Source organism: Micropterus salmoides, unplaced genomic scaffold, assembly GCF_014851395.1.
Source record: "Micropterus salmoides isolate LMB-PRFRI ecotype aquatic unplaced genomic scaffold, ASM1485139v1 Ms_hic_scaffold_9, whole genome shotgun sequence".
In the NCBI taxonomy this organism is placed as follows: Eukaryota; Metazoa; Chordata; class Actinopteri; order Centrarchiformes; family Centrarchidae; genus Micropterus; species Micropterus salmoides.
In genome coordinates, this window is record NW_024044681.1 from 12,432,676 (window position 1) to 12,446,396 (window position 13,721).

Below are 13,721 nucleotides of genomic sequence, written 5' to 3' on the forward strand. Positions count from 1 at the left end.
GAGAGTTAGTCTGATAATTCAAGGGGTTTGTGTCAATTTGGTATTGATGACAAAATAGCAGCTTATGAAAGACAATTATTAGCATTGGTCTACATACAAACAGGCCTCATCTGTTTATACACAAATATATATACAGCTCCCTCTAGTGGGTTAAGTGTGACCAAGCACCTCTGTCAGATGGCCTTGTATGATGTGGGTCGAAGGTTTTTCTGACATAAATCTAATCTGACCTTAATCTGCTCATTTAGCCTGAAAGTTCACAGCAGGCACAGCCCACATTTGTCTGTATACAATACTGGTAAAGAGGGAAATGACTGGTTTTTAACTTTTGATGTACTGCTTATACTACATGAGTAACCATTTATGGCATATTTCAGGTCAACACTTCTATTACGTTGTAAATGTATTAATCCCCTTTATAAAGCTGCAATTTCTTTATTACATAATCCAATGCCAGGTTGCATCACTTTATCTATGCTCTTTGCTTCACTCCTTATTAAACATTACAAGGGCTACAACTTAAAGCTGCACTAATAAATACTTTTTATGTTAACAATGGATCAAATTACTGTGTGTAATGTAAAAGTTGTCGTCGTAATGAACACACAGAGAATTATCACCCAACTCATCACCCTGTTATTTTATTTTGGTTTTAGTTCTTTTTTTTTTACTGTAAAGTACTTTGTGACCCCTCTTTCTCCATGAAAGGTGCTATATAAATAAACTTTACTTACTTAGCCTTTCCATAAGGATTTTGAGCCTCATTTAGCTCATTGCTTTGGTTTTGTGGCACACAGCTTTTCCCTGACAACCTCATTTCTAGCCAGAAACACAACTTTAAACTAATGCAATTGTTGCTCTGTGTCTGCTAGATATATAAATAGGCAACCATTTACTAACATGCTCCCACCAACAATTTATAAGGTAGATAATATGTCAGATGTTATCACTTTGTTCTGCTGCACCCAAGCGGTCAAAAAATCAGTTACACTGCTTTAAATGGTTTAGAAGTGATCATTGGTTTGTGTGTAATTCATTGTATGTGGTATATGCTTTCTGTTGTTGAGTGTTGAAAGAAATTGTCACAGGATTTGCTGAATGCTTAACATTGTATACAGCCTACCTATATTTATATTACTGCTATTACGCACGTGAACTTTTCTTCAACTTTCATTTGGCTGGCTGGATAAATAGGGTTTAAATAAAAATAAAAACACGATGCAGTGAAAGTTAACAATGAATTTTAATCATTTATAGACTCTGAACTGACTTAGATGTAAAGTCAGCAACATTATTGCTGGAAGAAGTATTGTTGATGCATTTTTACACAGCTTTGGTATGTCTGGCTTATCCACAGTACAGTTTCATTCACTGTGCTGTAAATACTGTACAAAAATAAAATGTGCTTTTACATGAAACATCCTCTCTCCATTAGTAGATTCCCTCTGTTTTCAGAGGAAACCATAAGGCTTGTTAGATGACTTATAGAGTGTGTACTTTCAGTTACTGGCATGTTAAATAGAATAAATTACATCTTGCAGTTAGTGTGCGAGGCATTCTTCATGTCTCCGTATCGTCCTCACTTAATAAGGTTAATAGTTCATGTTCAAAGTGCATAAAAGTACACTAAAAAGGCATTTTGACTCAGCTGAGCCTTGAGCTAAATTTCTACACTTTTTTTTTGACAATGGAAGTCCTATTTTCTCAGTGTCACTTCAGTTCCACTTGCACTTATGAGCTCAGCTTGAAGTCCAGATGTGCTTTCACATCCACCCTTTTCCCTCAAAACCCCCTTGAAAGGAAGGTCAAAGGGTGTTTATTTTTCTCAGCAACATGTCTTTGTGCTCCACATTCACAGTCTGCAATGGCAGTACCCTCTCCACTAGTTGGCGCTTTCTCCCAGCAGGCAGTCTCGCTCGCATTTTTAGGCCCAGTTTAGTCCAGCTTATCACACCTTCACAGTTTCTAAAGCCGACACGTCTGATATTTGCTGTGTGGGGAGGGGGCCAGCTCGTAGAATAGGACGTAGGCGTTGCTGCTGCGGACCTGACTGGAGGACACTGGGCTCACCCTGCATGGAACACACAGTACACACTGTAGTTACTAAACTGGAGCATTGTTAAATATGAGCACAGAAATGATCCAAACAATACACTGTCAAAGCCACACAGCAGTCACCCCCAACCACACACATACATGCGTACACCCGACCTACTAACCTAACCTAATTTATTTTGCCAACAAGTCGATACACTTGACATGACACACCTTTATACAGCTAGAATGAGGTCATTTTCATTTGACAGCAGGTACATACAGCTTTCCGCCAATCTGATAACACGATATGTGAGGTGATATGATGATATGCGAGTAGATGTGAGAGTTGATACCTAGAGTCGTTGTAGCTGTACCACTCCCCAAGTGCCGGGTTCCTGCAGTAGGCTGTGTAATGGCCTCCCAAAGCGTTTCCCGAGTGGTTGGATACGGCATACAGGTTATACACAGCGCGCTCTGTGAGGAGAGACAACACTGCCAGTCATCACTAGTGCAATCCTTACTCGTCAAATCCAGCTGACCTAAAAAAAGCACATTAAATATTTTCTTTTCCTCATCTTCGGCAAATACTTACCGCTGCTCTCTGAGGCAAACTCCCGCAGGTCCAGCTCTTTGAGAGGGAAGTTGACGTAAGTGGAGAGTTTGCTGGTTCGGATGTTAGAGTCTGAGAAGCGCTTCAGATCTGACAGGAGCACTGGGTCAAGGAGCCAACACTGGTTCAAAATAACATCTCTGTACTTTAACTAGTTCCATCATTATTTAAAAATTAAGATGATGCACACACAGCTTATTCACTGAGCAACTAAACAGACCAAAATGGTCCATATATATTTCTGGTATATCAGTGACTTGGTGTATGCTAATTTGTTAGCAGGAAGACCTCTAGCCATCTGCATCCAAATGCTGCAAGTATTAAACAAAAAGTTGCAAAGATGTGAGGAAAGGATACGAAGCACGAGGATCTGAGGGAACTTCTGAATGCTGAATCTTTTGGTGCATTTCCTTCTGGCTTTGCATCTGTTGCATGTCTGAGAGAGAGACAAACACAGTGGAGGCAGTGAGATACTACTGCGATATAATTCATATATCGTTTATACAAAAGAATGAGGAGGGTGGTGTGTTATGTGAGGCTTCTTACCGGTCTTTCTTCTCCATCCAGCACATCCTCTTTTGTAAAGAGTCTCAAGCAGTCTTTGAGAGTCACTTCGCCTGAGCTTTTCTGTGGAGACACAGAGCATGTCAAACAGTTCAGCTCCTTTATAACTGCCATTAATCTGAAGCATTTCTTATATGATCAAACAATAATCTGGTGGAAGTCTTGGTCCCACAAACTGCACTGCACCATTGTTTCTTTAAAAATGTAAACGCATAGAGAACATTATGTGCCCAATTGTGAAGTGAAAATATACAGTATATTATGTTTAGTTATATATGATACAGCAGGACAATTTTGTCTGTTTATATTACAGACAAGGAATGAATTGTTTTCCAATGCAACAAACACTGTTTTACAAAATATGGATGGCTAAACCTTTCCCAAGTGTATTTGTTCTTGAGTGTGTTCTGACCTGTGCAACAGGTATCGATAGGTCCCAGAATGGGTCGAACACTGTGGAGCGGAACCCACAGACGGTGCAGGTCACAGAGCTCTTCAGCTGTCCAACAAACAGATCTAAAGGCCGAAATAACAGATGGAAGATTAATTTAAATTTAACATGCTTAGAAATTCAAGGATGGTATAAAGGTAATTATGCAGCCCATGAAGGTAAATCCCTTACCCACTACTTTGCTGTCCTCCCTCTCCAAGTACATATTCCACATCCGCTTGCCTTTTTCCTCATCCCTGTGAATGAAACCATACAGTACAGCGTCTTACTCCCAAAGCTGTTAAAAGCTATTAAAAAACTGAAATGTGTGTCCTTTAATTAGTTCATCTTTAGATACGAGATACTTTAACAGACATTGTAAACGTTCCTATGCGTGTCTGCAATTCTAGATATGGATAACTATGGGATTTGTTAAATAAATACCTATTGTCATTGAACATATTTGGAATATTAGTTCATAAATCCTACGTTATACGTATGTATGAAATCTTGAAGGCTATTAATTACATAGTAATTATAAAGAATTACACAATTTACTTCCATTGCAGCCCAATCAGGGTTGTAGCAGTGTTTTTTGGCACAAGGTGTCAGTGACAGGGCAGGTTATGAGTGACTTATTGGGAGCAGAGGTGAGAAGACAGGGTTTTGCTGACTTACGAGAGGTGGTCAAAGTCTTCCACAGACACCTTAGGGCGGACTGTCACTCTATTCACTTCATTATGGAGGCCGTCCAACAAGAAGCGTAGAAACTCCTGAGCGTCCTGCTGACTGCAGAGAGACAAAAGGAGAAATTATTTATTATTTGACTTTATTTCAACAAGCAGTTTTACTCATTTCAATTATCAGTTTAATTGAAACATTTCTGAAATAAGCTTTCTCTTTTAACTGAGCTGAATTAAAAGGCTTACAAGCAGGAGTGTGTGTGTGTGTGTGTGTGTGGGGGGGGGACACTTACTTGCAGCCCACAAATTTGGGAGCGTATCTCTGGATCTGGCTCCTAAAATCAGAGGGACTGATGGCCTCGTTGTTCACAGAAGTCCACAGGTTCTGAGTCAACTTTGCAAACTCTGAGACAGCAGGCGAAAGGAAGGATAAAATAATGTCAGGAAATGAGAACATAATCATGAAAAAACATACCTGCAATTTATGAGCAACACCATCCTTTCCTAAATTCAAAGTCTGCTACTTTTATAGGGAACATATACTGGCTCCTCTTATGGTTGTATCCCCCCCCCCCAAAATTATATTATTTATTATTTATATATATAAATATATATTTATATTTATTATTTATATTGTAAGTGAAAAACACAACATTTTGAGAGACATCTGCATTCTTTGGCTTGCTGGCTTGCCGCTTGCAGAGTTTTGACCTTGACCTTTGTATGAAAACCTTATGTTTTAAGATTAGTGTGTATGAAAACAGGCGGACAGCAAAAACGTGCTAACACTAGACAGGTCGACAAAGTCTTATACTACCTTCCATAAGAGCAGCGTTACTCCTGCAGTTGTTGTTGAGGTCAGCGTGATGGACGTTTCTCAGGCAGTAATCTCTCAGCTCAGGAGTGTTACTCAGACATTGCAGGATGGAGTTCATGAAACACTGGAAATCAAAACATCAAAAACCATTAATTAAATGACGATCCAGACTCAGGTGGTGGTCAGCGTGCAGTGCATTGTACATTAGACCACAAAGTGATGTAAAAGCACTTACTGTGTTGCCCAAGTTCTTCAGGCCCACCAGCCCTTGAGGACTCTTGTTCTATTCAAACAGAAAAAGGAGGAGACTTTAGTTTACTTGTGTATTTGAAGTTTTTATGTCCACTTTCTTGGGCTCATGATGGTGTCAACATGGGAACTATGGGAATAATAATTTACCACTTCCACTTCCATGGGCCAAGATGAGTTAGAGCTGGGGTCCATATGAGCAAAACTAAATAGGATATGTTTCGTTATCTTCTGAGTTTAACATGGGTTACACCAGGCTACTATTAAACCATAAATTAACTAATAGAAGCAGACAGTCTTCAGAGCTATTTTGTTAGTAACCTCAATTTTTAACATGTCAAATGCACCAATTTCCTGGAAAAGTCTCCATATGAATTAAAGTGCTAAGAGCTGCTACAGATATTTCTTGTTCTTTCCCTTATCAGTATAGCCTGCTACACATCCCAGTAGATCAGCCTGCACATGGTCTCTGTATAGTGAAACTACTGTATGAATGCAACCCTGCTACATTCCTCAACTGTGAATAAGCCTCAAAGGACTGTATGGCATTTATTTAATGCATACCATCTGATAGTCACATTGTTGGCAGCATCGCAGCACTGTGCTGTGGACATCAGCTACTGTTCCACACACTCTGATGAAATACCACAGTGTGTCCTGACCTCTCCCTGCACTGATGAGCCCACCAGCCAGCCACCATCCACACCACGGTGACATCACACAAGCATGTGATGCGGGACGAAGAGAACAGCTCTACTGAGAATCTGCAGAACACAACGTGGTGTCAAGTTGTTTGTCTGGGTCACTGCTTCAGTCCAGCATTAACTAGTTTTGTTTTTGACATATCTGGTGCCACTGGTGGTGCAGCGTTAATCATCTGTACTGCACATCTGCTGATAGTGGTACTTTTAGATCGAGACTGCTGATGTATGTATGACTGAACATTTCCAGAGCAATCACAAGCATCTGATTTCTTATTACACTATGGAAATTCTTTGAAACAACATTTTCACAGATTTGATTTCCAGTTAAAAAGATGTCCAGACATTTAGATTAAAACAAACTAAATGTATCCAAGGAAGGTTAAAGTCAACAGCTAGGACATGGTTGAAGATACTTGGAAACGTTTCATCCATCATCCGACAGACATCTTCAGAACTGCCTGTGTTTGGGTTAGGCAAATTTCAAGAGCATTTGAAGAGGAAAATCTTATCTTTCTCCATTCAACTGTGCAAAAACATATACAGTACATAAAGCAAAGATAGTTTTAGATAATGGGTCAGGTTTAAGTCTCAAGTTTGGCAGAACCAGCTGGGTTCAGGTTGGATCTTATAGGTCAAGTTTTAGGCCCTTTCAGAACTCTAGCTGGGACCCACTGGAAACCATTTTTACTGGCCTAATCCAGGTCATCATTGATCTCATAACCCTTAAATAATTGTGGTAAATACTAAATAAATATTAATATATGTGGCAATTCCCGTATGTGAATATTACTGTAGGTACTGGCATGTTGGCTTGTGACTTGCAGCACATCCTGAATGAGGTAACATAGTAACAGTGTAACATGATGACTTGGAGCAGGTCTGCCCGGTCATGGATCAACGCCTCTGCTGGTGGCTGAGGAGCTGCTTGTGGAACTGACGGAAGCATACATGGAGGCACAAATGCAAATAGGTACACAGATCATTTGTTGCTGCTGTAAACTGAGCAACAATTTCAGCTGCCTGTACTTTATGTTAATCTGCTGTAGCTGATAAGGTGTTACAATGGTCAGACTTGGAGACATGAGGTATGATTTTGAGTACAGAGCAGCTGAGCAGAAAGTTTACTTAGACTTTATATAAGGCATTTTAAGTAAATATGAAAACGTTAGTATAATCCTAATGCGCTGTTATCTTTATCAAGACTTCCAGTGAAGAGGTTTAGTGCCTCATGATGGTTGTCATGTGGTTGTAAAAGCTTTCCAACCCTGAAAATAGAACTGTGACAGTATAAGCTATCAACAGCCCTCTTGGCTGAAATCTTTTTTTTCTCCTTTGTATTTCTCTTCTTCTCTGCAGTATTTGAAGGTGACCATATGGTGCGAGTCCCAATCTGCTGCACTGTTGTGAATACTGACCAGCGGGGCCCGTCACACTCAGCAGGAGGCCTGTGATTTAAAAGACCCATCCAAAAACCGAGGAAGTGATGCGTTTAGGTAATCTCTGCGCTCCGAACAACAATGAGCTCCACTGGTTGGCATGATTTCAGACGGAAGGAAAGAGCTAGAGAACGTAATGTCCTAAACCAGTTCTGCAACCCTGATCAAGGCCATATAACATGTGATGAAAGAAGCAACACCATTGCACACACATGGCATCAGCTATGCCACTCCCTTCGAAACAGTATAAACATAAATCTCTGATAATAGTAGGGGTAGGACAGGTCCAACATACCATCCTGAAGTAGGAGTATTACTAGTACTTTCCTAACATTGTACCAAGAAGAGAAAATAAAACTAATTTAAAATGCATTGGGAGTAAAGTGCTTTTTTTAATTACTGCCAACTTTTAAACAGATGGAAAAGGCACAGAAAGGTTCTTTTCTCAGCTGACTTCTCCTTAACTGAATGAGCAGCTTAAGTTGCTTGAGGAGAGATGACTCAAGTTTCCCCCTGATGCACAAGATAAACTAGAGTCTACAACCATGCATTGATGTATACTAATCAATAGAACTGCAACAAATTGTCAATCAATCAATTAGTTGATTGAGAGAAAAATAAACTGCAACTTTTTTTATAATTGATTTATTTTTTAAGCTATTTTTCAAGCAAAAATGCCAAAATACCCTGGCTCCAGTCTCTCAAATGTGAGAATTTGTTGCTTCTTAGTTTTATGTAATAGTAAACTGAATATCTTTTGAAGGAGGACTGTTGGTCGGACCCAACAAGCATTTGACAACATCACCTTGGGCTTTGGAAAATTGTGATGGGCTTTTTCAAAAAACTATTTTGACATTTTTTAGACCAAACTATTGAAAGATTTATCTAGAAAACAATAATTTGTTGCAGCTCTAAATGGAAATTTTGACCTCATGGTGGCGCTAGATAAAACGTCAAGAGGATCACTGGGCAACATCTTTCATGGAAATCCATCCAATAGTTGCGGAGATCAAGATCGCTAGAGCTGCTAGTGTGGACAATTAAATAAAAAATGTTGGTTGTAGAAGAACTACAAACTACATAAAAAAGCAACTCAATCACACTAAGATTAGGCCTAGTTAAAAGTGCAATTAGATGCTGTATGTTCAGTGTAAACACAGGCACACACACCACTGAGAGACGAATAGCATTGCCTACAGTATCAACAAGGACAAAGACTTTAATAAGTGTAGCCAACTAAGTCATTCACACTGCCATAAACACATCAAACCCACATGGACACAAATATGTGCGGGCTGTGGGCAGCTCTGTGTGTTAACAAAATGTACTGGGCAGATGATAAGGTGACAGCCTGGACACATTCCTTATCAGCAGTACTCCTTCTTATTATGCAACCAACGTTACACTCGACTTGTTACTTTAATGCAGGCGGCAGCTGTTCTTAACTACCCTGCTTTTTTGTGTGTATGCTTACAGCCCAGTCCTCCACTGTGCTGATAACGGCCTAAAGGTCAGAGCTGGACCTCCTTAAAGTGAGTGAACAGTATTTCATGGAGTCTTATTTTTCTCTGCTTAAGTAGTGGCATCATTTTTTTTTTACTGCACATGAATAATTCTTTAGTTTCTAAAAGTTTACTGGGATATTTACATAGAAATATTCTGAAATGTTATATCTACTTTATGAGTGTTGTCTAGAGGCCTAAAACAAAACTTACATGAACACTGAACAAACATTTAGTACAATACAATTTTTTTCCACCAAATTAATAAACATATACACACACAACCCTAACCTAGGTATATATTTGACTAAAATTAATTTTTGCATAACATCACATTTGAAACTTATATATGATTATTTATTGTTTTGTATTATATCCTATATTTATTTTTATATATCACATATTATTGAATATTGTTAATGTTAAGACTATAGCTGTATACTGTCCATACTCCTTAAAAATATGCACAGCTAAACTGTTTGACTTTAGTGCTATTTGCACTCCTAAGAAACTACATTTCTGTTGGGGGGCGGGGGGGCTCTTGGCTCAGCCCCCCAAAATATATCTGCAGTGACGCCACTGGTTTAGTCCATACAAGTATATCTCAACTTTAAAAAGTCTGTGCACATACAGAAAAATATGATATTCTTTTTAAAAAGAAGTTACCAAAATTAAAAAGGTATCAGGAAGAGGAGAATACTTTTGGAAAGGTGTGACAGAAGTAGAGGTGCAGTGGTGGTCGACTCACCTTGGCCTGGTTGATGATCAGACCCATGAATGTGGACACCAGCTTGGACCGGGACAACGACGGACTCTTTTTCCGCAGGTCGGGTTTGTCTAAGGAGAGAGCGGCCGGTTCCTCCGCTACTGTCACCGTATATGAGTGTCGCAGAGACGGCATGGTAACGCTGTTGATTGTTGTCCGACACCAGGATGGCAGCGTCATTCAATGCAGGTGGACACAGTTAAATCCCACTGACGGGCTCTTTACTGAGGCTGAGGTCTGTAATCAAGTCAGAATAAACCGAGTCCTGCGGGTTGTCAGTCTGCTCTGTCCTGCACCTGTACACAACCTCTCTATGTAAGAAAAACACAGAAGTGGCGTGTATCGGAGTTTTTACTGCGTGCTGTAAACGCCCCCTCCCAACCCGTGAAGAGTGGCGCTGCCTTCAAGTGCTGTAGGAAACGTCCGAATTGTGACAACTCCTCTCTTGGTGCATCAGGAGTAACAAAGAAGCTGTGGAAGAACAGTGGTGTAGCCAGAGTTACTGAGACTCTAAGTATCAAAAGCACTCATTGTGCAGTAAAATGTCCCGTGTGAGTGATACACTATATTATATAGTAGGCCTAAGCCAATAGATTATTAGATATCTGATACTAATGAAGTAGTCTACAAATAACTCTGAAATGTAGTGGAGCAGAAGTAGGCCTATAAAGTAAAATAAATTGGAAATGTCTAAGTACAAGTTCCTCAAAGTTTTGCTAAAGTACAGTTTTACTGGGGTCAATCTGCTACTAACATTATTATCAGCCACTGTTAATGAAAATATATTTATGTACTCTAATAATAACTCTAATAATAATGCAACCAGGTCACTATTTAATCTAGTGACCTGGTTGCATTATTATTAGAGTTCATCAGAATGGATCATACCAATGGCTTTTGTTTTTTGGCTAAACGGTCCAATGAGAGATTTCAGTGCTAATATTTATGTACTTTTATTTAAGTTATATTTTGAATGCAAGACTTGTACTTGTATCCAAGTAGTACTGTAGCTGCAGAGAGCATCCGGACACTGAATGGCTCCCAGAATGTATTGGACAGAACAGGCAATGAAGACATCTGCTTAATGTGCATTTTCTTATACAAATTGGAGCTGCAGCCGAATGATGCTGTAGCTATTATTTATCTGTTTCTTTTCTTGTGGTTCTTTAACTGGGGGGTGGAACCCCTGCAGAAGGGACGTTAATGACCAAGGGAGTGGAACTTAGTTAAATGAACATGATTTACGTAGGGAAATTAAAAAAACACTTAGCTGATGCTACTGAGCTGACCTGAATTATTGATTTTATTTCAATCAAGTTCAAACTGGGCTCCTTTTTTATTTGTTGCTCCCCCAGTATTGTTGATGATCTATCTATCTATCTATCTATCTATCTATCTATCTATCTATCTATCTATCTATCTATCTATCTATCTATCTATCTATCTATCTATCTATCTATCTGTCTGTCTGTCTGTCTGTCTGTCTGTCTGTCTTTCTCTTTTGATAACAATTACTTTTTAAGTGAGAAATTCTCTTAAGTGAGAAATTATTTCTGCAGAAATAAATGTTTCACAGTTCAGTTTTTTTATAATTAAATATTATTCATTAGTTATTTGTTTGCATATTCTTTTCTGAAACAAAACCTACTGTGTAGCAGACACAGAATATGTGGGTGGTTAAAAGAAGGTAAAAAAAATAGCATGTGTTGGCAGAAAATAAAAGGTCTAATCAGCTTTATTCCACATTCCAAAACCTCATCCCCATGCAGGGAGACTTGCTGACATTGACTCTGATCTTTAGACTGTGGTACTGACTTGACACAGAAATTACTCTTAGTCTGATAAGAAGCTTTATATCTGCCTTGTTAACCAGGTCCTTCAACCTTCTACATTCTTTTTGATCTACTGGCTATAAGAGAGAGAACATTCAAACCACAGAGGCTGGTGCTTTCACAATTATGTAACACACCATGCTCAGCTAATGAATCAGGTTTTATAGACCCTAGAGTCTGTTGGATTGAATGAATGATATACTGATGATTTTGCTATATTACCTCACCAGTAATGGAGCTAAAATTGTAAATACATTAAAATCAAAGTATGAGTGGGAGCATGAGTGGCTATTTGTCTATGTGTGGCCCTGTGATGGACTGGCGACCTGTCCAGGGTGTACCCCGCCTTTTGCCCGATGCCAGCTGGGTTTGGCTCCAGCCCCCCGCGACCCTGTACGCAGGTTGACGATGGATGGATGGATGTGACTAGTAACTTACAAATGCTGTTCACACCTGACTGCCGCACCATGGAAACAATTAACATACAGTACGTCAGCGAGTGAACACCTCAAACAGTCCTCATGTTCAGGCAAACCCAATGGGAACACTTGGTAAAATGCCATTTCAAACCACATAATTAACTATCCACATGTCCCAAAGAAGCCATGGCTTATTCTCACAGCAGGTTGAACTGTAAAGACTTTATATCAGATCACATTCCAGGTTTGTTGTGTCAGAAAGAACACAAAGTACATCTGATGGAACTAGAGGAATGTAATCAATGCTGTAGGTATTTGGTCAGAAACCAAAGCATTGGTCAGAATTCTGACTTGCTGGTAAGTTGAGGGATCATCTTACAAGTTCTTCACCGTGAGGGGGAAATGAATGTGTGTACCACAGCAGTCCATTAAATTGTTGTTGAGATATTTTAATCAAAACCATAAATTTTAACCCCATAATGTTGCTACAGGAAAAGTCAGGTGTTCACCAAAGTTATATGAATTCAACCCGAGGGTCTGAACTATCAAATTTCAATTTCAGTAGGGCCGCAAGTGGTAAACAATTTTTAAGATGCTGCCGCAGACAGCAATGCAGACTGCTACTGCCTACTGAGGATGAAAGCAAAACAATGAAATAAAGACAATTGCATACAAATCCTATGCATGCATGAGGCTTTAACTTATAATGAGAAGAAACATAATGATGCAATAAAATAAATAAAATTCACTTAACCCAGTCAAGCTCCCAGAGGTTACAATTAGGACACTCAGCCTTCAAGCTAAAATGTTAACTCTCTCCCTCAGGTATCTCAGAATTGGCCAGTTGTTATGAAAGTTGCTGAGCACATTCATATTTCAAAGGATAACGAACCCACTTGATTTTTAAATTACCCAAATGGCCTTTTGCTTAAACCCCACTCTGAAGACAAATTTACTGAATCTTTAATATTAGCAAAACTAACATTTACCCACATTGAAAAGTTTTGTAATTTCTGATTTAGTGGGGGATGTAACAAGACAGAGTACTTGCATGCAATAAACAGTTACTATCTCACAGACATGTAGGTTTAAGGTTGCTACTGTTTTGAGCAAGACAGAAAATCGCTGTGAGAGCAGTCTTCCAAATAATTACAATAATTACAACTTCAAACCCACTTTCCATTATAACAAAGCCAATCCCTTCATTCAGACTTGCAAGCTTGCACTTCTACTTAGCTCCTCCACCCCGTGATGAGCCATGCATTCTGTCCACAGGCACGACAATGAGGGAATACCTTGAGCAGTAATCATGTTTGAGCAAGCCCAGGAAATCCTTAACCTACAAACTTCATGGTAACCTAAACTTTACAGTGAGTCACTCACTCAGCTCCCTTTACATAGAGCAGTGAATGACGCACAATCAAATACCAGCTATGTGACAAAATAAGTAACAAATGCATGGAAAGTGGTTTTGAGCATGGTCCGAACAGAACAGCTAATCAAATTAATGATTTCTATGAACTCTGATGATACTTAATTGTTGCAGTTTTGTTATAAGAAACATGCTTTGGTAGATATTCAGTATTTTTCAAAAGTGGCGACTTCAAAGGATTGAATAGAAATGCTCTGCAAGTAACATTTATATGAATAATTTATCATCTGGGAAATATGT

At 39.1% G+C, this 13,721-nt stretch overlaps 1 protein-coding gene across 1 annotated transcript; it reads right to left on the bottom strand.

The window, feature by feature from the left end:
- Nucleotides 1–1,224: 1,224 nt before the first annotated feature.
- LOC119895761 (ubiquitin carboxyl-terminal hydrolase 2-like) lies at nucleotides 1,225–10,128 on the bottom strand. Its single transcript, XM_038709059.1, has 12 exons — nucleotides 9,781–10,128; nucleotides 5,377–5,424; nucleotides 5,142–5,265; nucleotides 4,618–4,729; nucleotides 4,320–4,430; nucleotides 3,834–3,898; nucleotides 3,624–3,727; nucleotides 3,194–3,274; nucleotides 3,005–3,083; nucleotides 2,630–2,737; nucleotides 2,391–2,511; nucleotides 1,225–2,071 (listed from the first exon to the last, which is right to left on the bottom strand). The coding sequence occupies exons 1-12, from the start codon at nucleotides 9,976–9,978 to the stop codon at nucleotides 1,966–1,968; spliced, it is 1,257 nt and encodes a 418-aa protein (XP_038564987.1). The 5' UTR covers nucleotides 9,979–10,128; the 3' UTR covers nucleotides 1,225–1,965.
- Nucleotides 10,129–13,721: the final 3,593 nt, after the last annotated feature.

Bases quoted from the DNA above. Each gene is read 5' to 3' on its own strand.
- LOC119895761 (XM_038709059.1), bottom strand. From the start codon at position 9,978: ATGACGCTGCCATCCTGGTGTCGGACAACAATCAACAGCGTTACCATG. The intron at 3,728-3,833 runs GTAAGGGATTTA...TTCGGCCTTTAG, and splicing joins GGAGGACAGCAAAGTAGTGG to ATCTGTTTGTTGGACAGCTG. The intron at 2,072-2,390 runs GTATCAACTCTC...TGTTCCATGCAG, and splicing joins TACAGCTACAACGACTCTAG to GGTGAGCCCAGTGTCCTCCA.